This window comes from Microtus ochrogaster, chromosome 10 (genome assembly GCF_000317375.1).
Source record: "Microtus ochrogaster isolate Prairie Vole_2 chromosome 10, MicOch1.0, whole genome shotgun sequence".
Classification (NCBI taxonomy): domain Eukaryota; kingdom Metazoa; phylum Chordata; class Mammalia; order Rodentia; family Cricetidae; genus Microtus; species Microtus ochrogaster.
The window spans coordinates 51,119,892-51,125,341 of NC_022016.1; the positions used below are offsets into that span (position 1 = coordinate 51,119,892).

General features: G+C 46.6%; 1 protein-coding gene across 2 annotated transcripts in view; it reads left to right on the forward strand.

The window, feature by feature from the left end:
* Nucleotides 1-5,196, forward strand: part of Arid1a (AT-rich interaction domain 1A) — an 80,478-nt gene extending 75,282 nt beyond the window's left edge. The window contains exon 20 of one of the 2 annotated variants that reach the window (XM_026782313.1): nt 2,183-3,907. In XM_026782313.1, coding sequence (XP_026638114.1) covers nt 2,183-3,907 — 1,725 coding nt within the window. Of the gene's footprint in view, nt 1-2,182 lie in introns of both variants that reach the window. The other variant, XM_005353089.3, reaches the window with a different exon arrangement.
* Nucleotides 5,197-5,450: the final 254 nt, after the last annotated feature.

A 5,450-nucleotide genomic window follows, 5' to 3' on the forward strand; every position in this document is an offset into this window, starting at 1 on the left:
GAGGCAGAGGCAGGCGGATCTCTGTGAGGTCTAGGCCAGCCTGGTCTACAAGAGCTAGTGCCAGGACAGGCTCCAAAGCCACAGAGAAACCCTGTCTCGAAAAACTAAGAGAGAGAGGAGAGAGGAGAGAGGAGAGAGGAGAGAGGAGAGAGGAGAGAGAGAGAGAGAGAGAGAGAGAGAGAGAGAGAGAGAACTGACTCCACCAGATCTCTCCTACCCTCCATGTAGTCATACTCCCCTCCACCTGGAGTCCTTTTTCGTCCCTCCCTCTCTGCCCCCCCCCTTCCTTCCTTCCTTCCATTTCTTGATTTTATCTTGTCTTTTCAAGAAAAGGTTTTAAGAGTGCACTACAACCACCCAGCTCTAGAGGATTTTATTTATAGCTTAATTAAAAAGAAATTTAAGATTGGAGACTGTAATTTAGATTGTGAAACGCTTCCTTAGCATGTGCATGGTCCAGAGATGAACTCCCATTGCCGCATAAATCAGGTGTGGTGGCACACAAATAATGCCAGCACTTGGGAGGTGTGCACTTAGGAGATCAGAGGTTCAAAGTCATCTTTGTTTACCTAGATAGTTTGAGGCCAACCTGGGATACATGAGACTCTGTATATTAAAAAATAATAATAATAACAATGACAGGAAAAAAGTATGATAGACTACTAGGGATATTTCCAATCTACCAGAAATAACATTGTGGTATCTGTGTCAGTGTGACCATAGCAGGTTTCCCCCTCCCTCCCATTTATACTCTTAAGTAAATGAAGGCATTGCTAGTCTTAGTTTTCTTGCATAAGGTTGATGAGGGTGTGTGTGTGTGTGTGTGTGTGTGTGTGTGTGTGTGTGTGTGTGTTTGCTTGTGTGTGTCTATCACCTATATATCTGAGGTGTCTGTGTATGTGTCTGCCTGTCTTGTCTGCATGTGTCTGTGTACCACTTATGTCTGGCATGCACACGTGTGTGTATCTGTTTGTGTATCTTGTCTGCATGTATGTCTAGTGCTTATTTAGGCTGCAGTGGTTGTTGAATCTCCTAGAACTAGAATTAGGGGTTTTTGTTTGGTTTGTTTTTTTGTTTTGTTTTTGTGTGGTTTGAAGCCTGTCCTGGAACTCGCTCAGGCAGGCCTTGTATTCACAAGATCCCCCTGCTTCTCCCTCCCTAAGTGCTGGGATTAAAGGCACATGCCACCATTACCCAGCTAGATATACAGTTTTTTCTTGGTTAGGTTAGGTTTTTTTTGTTGTTGTTGTTCTGCTTACTTATTTAGTTGGTTTTATTTTCCAGACAGGGTTTCTCTGTGTTGCTTTGGAGCCTGTCCTGGCAGTAGCTCTTGTAGACCAGGCTGGCCTCGAACTCACAGAGATCTGCCTGCCTCTGCTTCCCAAGTTGAGCTAGCTCTCCAGCACCCTACACCGTATGTGTCCCTACATAGCCCAGTCTAGCCTTGAACTGGGCTTACATTTGTGATGCCCTGAAGCTGACCAAAGCATGACTGACTTTTCATTAAATGATATTGCTGTACACAGGAAAGTAAAGAAAGAAATTTTCATTATTTTCAGTATCCTAGAACAACTTTAAAGTTTAGCAGGTTTTTCATCATTTTATACAGCTAACTTCTGGGAAAGGCAATATTCAAACCAAGGCTTTTTTAATTCTAAAAATCAGGTGGATGAAAGCAATTCAACCAAAAGTGAATCTTACTGAAAATTAGTGGAGACTAGATGAACATCTGTTGACAGTGCGCTCCTTTTCTAGCTTGTGTTGGGAAGGGCTTATCCCAGCATTCTTCGACTTGGGCTCCATATGGCCATGGGGTATAGAGACCACCCTAGATGGGCAGTGGCGGTGATCAGGGACCTGGTAAAAAGCAAACATTCATTCAGAAAGAAGAGATTTCAGAGTGTTGGACGGTACTGATGTGTGGCTAACAATTCCAGCCTGCTAGGGCAGGCTTATGTGGCCATTGTTTGGGCAGAGGGGAGGCTTTGTGCTCCTTTTGTGAGAAGATGGGTGAGAGAAGTGAAGCCCTACAGTCTGCCCGGGCAGAGGCCTTTATAAAGGGGACAGCTTTACCTTCTAAGTGAGAAATGGTTAGCTTGAAATGAAGACAATTGGATAGAGCTTCGGGAATCTCGGGTCAAAGATTCTTCCCCTGGTTTATTTCCTTTTCTCTGTCTTTCAGCTCCCAGGGTTGCTAGAGCTCCTTGTGGAATATTTCCGTCGATGCCTGATTGAGATCTTTGGCATTTTAAAGGAGTATGAGGTGGGGGACCCAGGACAGAGAACACTACTAGACCCTGGGAGATTCAGCAAGGTGTCTAGTCCAGCCCCCACAGAGGAAGAAGATGAAGAAGAGCTCCTAGATCCTAAACTAGAGGAGGAGGAAGAAGTGGTTGAAAATGATGAGGAGATGGCCTTCTTAGGCAAGGATAAGCCAGCTTCAGAGAATAGTGAGGAGAAGCTAGTCAGTAAGTTTGACAAGCTTCCAGTAAAGATTGTGCAGAAGAACGACCCATTTGTGGTTGACTGCTCAGATAAGCTTGGGCGTGTGCAGGAGTTTGACAGTGGCCTGCTGCACTGGCGGATTGGTGGTGGGGATACCACTGAGCATATCCAGACCCACTTTGAGAGCAAGGTAGAGCTGCTGCCTTCCCGGCCTTATGTGCCCTGCCCAACGCCCCCTCGGAAACACCTCACAACAGTAGAGGGTTCACAAGGGACAGCAGAGCAGGAGGGGCCCCCGCCTGATGCCCTTCCAGAAAAAAGGATCACAGCCACTATGGATGACATGTTGTCCACCCGGTCTAGCACGTTGACTGATGAGGGAACAAAGAATGCAGAGGCCACCAAGGAGAGCAGCAAGTTTCCATTTGGCATTAGCCCAGCACAGAGCCACCGGAACATCAAGATTTTAGAGGATGAGCCCCACAGTAAGGATGAGACCCCACTGTGTACCCTTCTGGACTGGCAGGATTCCCTTGCTAAGCGCTGTGTCTGTGTCTCCAATACCATCCGGAGCCTGTCATTTGTGCCAGGCAACGACTTTGAGATGTCCAAACACCCAGGGCTGCTGCTTATCCTAGGCAAGCTGATCCTACTGCACCATAAGCATCCAGAGCGGAAGCAGGCACCACTAACTTATGAGAAGGAGGAGGAGCAGGACCAAGGGGTGAGCTGTGACAAGGTGGAGTGGTGGTGGGACTGCTTGGAGATGCTCCGGGAAAACACGCTGGTCACGCTGGCCAACATCTCGGGGCAGCTGGACCTATCCCCTTACCCTGAAAGCATCTGCCTGCCTGTGCTGGACGGACTCCTACATTGGGCAGTTTGCCCTTCAGCTGAAGCCCAGGACCCTTTCTCCACCCTAGGCCCCAATGCCGTCCTTTCTCCCCAGAGATTGGTCTTAGAAACCCTCAGCAAGCTCAGCATCCAGGACAACAATGTGGACCTAATCCTGGCCACGCCCCCATTTAGCCGCCTGGAGAAGTTGTATAGTACCATGGTGCGCTTCCTCAGTGACCGAAAGAACCCAGTATGCCGGGAGATGGCCGTGGTACTGCTGGCCAACCTGGCTCAGGGGGACAGCCTGGCAGCCCGGGCCATTGCAGTACAGAAGGGCAGCATTGGCAACCTCCTAGGCTTCCTAGAGGACAGCCTTGCTGCCACACAGTTCCAGCAGAGCCAGGCCAGCCTCCTCCATATGCAGAACCCACCCTTTGAACCAACTAGTGTGGACATGATGCGGCGGGCTGCCCGTGCACTGCTTGCCCTGGCCAAGGTGGACGAGAACCACTCAGAGTTCACTCTGTATGAGTCACGGCTGTTGGACATCTCGGTATCACCATTGATGAACTCATTGGTTTCACAAGTCATTTGTGATGTACTGTTTTTGATTGGCCAGTCATGACAGCCGTGGGACACCTCCCCTCCCTGTGTGTGTGTGAGTGTGTGGAGAACTTAGAAACTGACTGTTGCCCTTTATTTATGCAAAACCACCTCAGAATCCAGTTTACCCTGTGCTGTCCAGCTTCTCCCTTGGGAAAGTCTCTCCCCACCCCCACTCCCTAACACCTTTCTGTTCCTCATCCTCACCTGCTTCCCTCAGGACCCCACCCTATTTGAAAAGACAAAGCTCTGCCTACATAGAAGACTTTTTTATTTTAACCAAAGTTACTGTTGTTTACAGTGAGTTTGGGGAAAATGGCTTTCCCGGTTCTTGCATCAACGGGATGCCACATTTCATAACTTTTTAATGGCTAAAAAAAGGAAAAAAAAAATACAAAAAAACCCTGAAGGACAAAAGGTGACTGCTGAACTGTGTGGTTTATTGCTGTCCATTCACAATCTCGCAGGAGCCGAGACGTTCGCAGTTGTGAGCAGACCCTGTTCACTGGAGAGGCCTGTGCAGTAGAGTGTAGACCCTTTCATGTACTGTACTGTACACCTGATACTGTAAACATACTGTAATAATAATGTCTCACATGGGAATGAGAGAAGACGCTGGGTCAGCAGCAAGCTGTAGTTTTTAAAAAATGTTTTTAGTTAAATGTTGAGGAGAAAAAAAAAAGGCTTTTCCCCCAAAGTATCATGTGTGAACCTACAACACCCTGACCTCTTTCTCTCCTCCTTGATTGTATGAATAACCCTGAGATCACCTCTTAGAACTGGTTTTAACCTTTAGCTGCAGCGGCTGCGCTGCCACGTGTGTATATATATGATGTTGTACATTGCACATACCCTTGAATCGCCACAGTTTGGTCCCCTTCCCAGCCACCCCTTTATAGTATGACGAGTTAACAAGTTGGTGACCTGCACAAAGCGAGACACAGCTATTTAATCTCTTGCCAGACATCGCCCCCCTTGGTGCGATGCTGTACAGGTCTCTGTAAAAAGTCCTTGCTGTCTCGGCAGCCAATCAACTTATAGTTTATTTTTTCTGGGTTTTTGTTTTGTTTTGTTTCCTTTCTAATCGAGGTGTGAAAAAGTTCTAGGTTCAGTTGAAGTTCCTGATGAAGAAACACATTGAGATTTTTTTCAGTAATAAAATTTACGTATTTGTATTTCAACAACTTAGCTAAAAACTTGATGTAAATTCCTCCTTTTTTTCCTTTTTTGGCTTAATGAATATCATTTATTCAGTATGAAATCTTTATACTATATGTTCCACGTGTTAAGAATAAATGTACATTAAATCTTGGTAAGACTTTGTGAGGGTTTTTTTATTTTCAAATTATTTAAGAACTTTACCTATGCCTGAAAAGATGACTTAGCAGTTAAGAAGACCCATGTTTGGGTGGCTCACAACCTTAAGCCTTCTGTCCAACTCTATGGGATCTGACACCTGATTTAAGCCATAGACAGCCGACCTCACATCCACAGACCCACACACAGACGCCTAGATTCAGATCTACAGACACAGACACCTGGATTCACCTGCACAGACCCACATG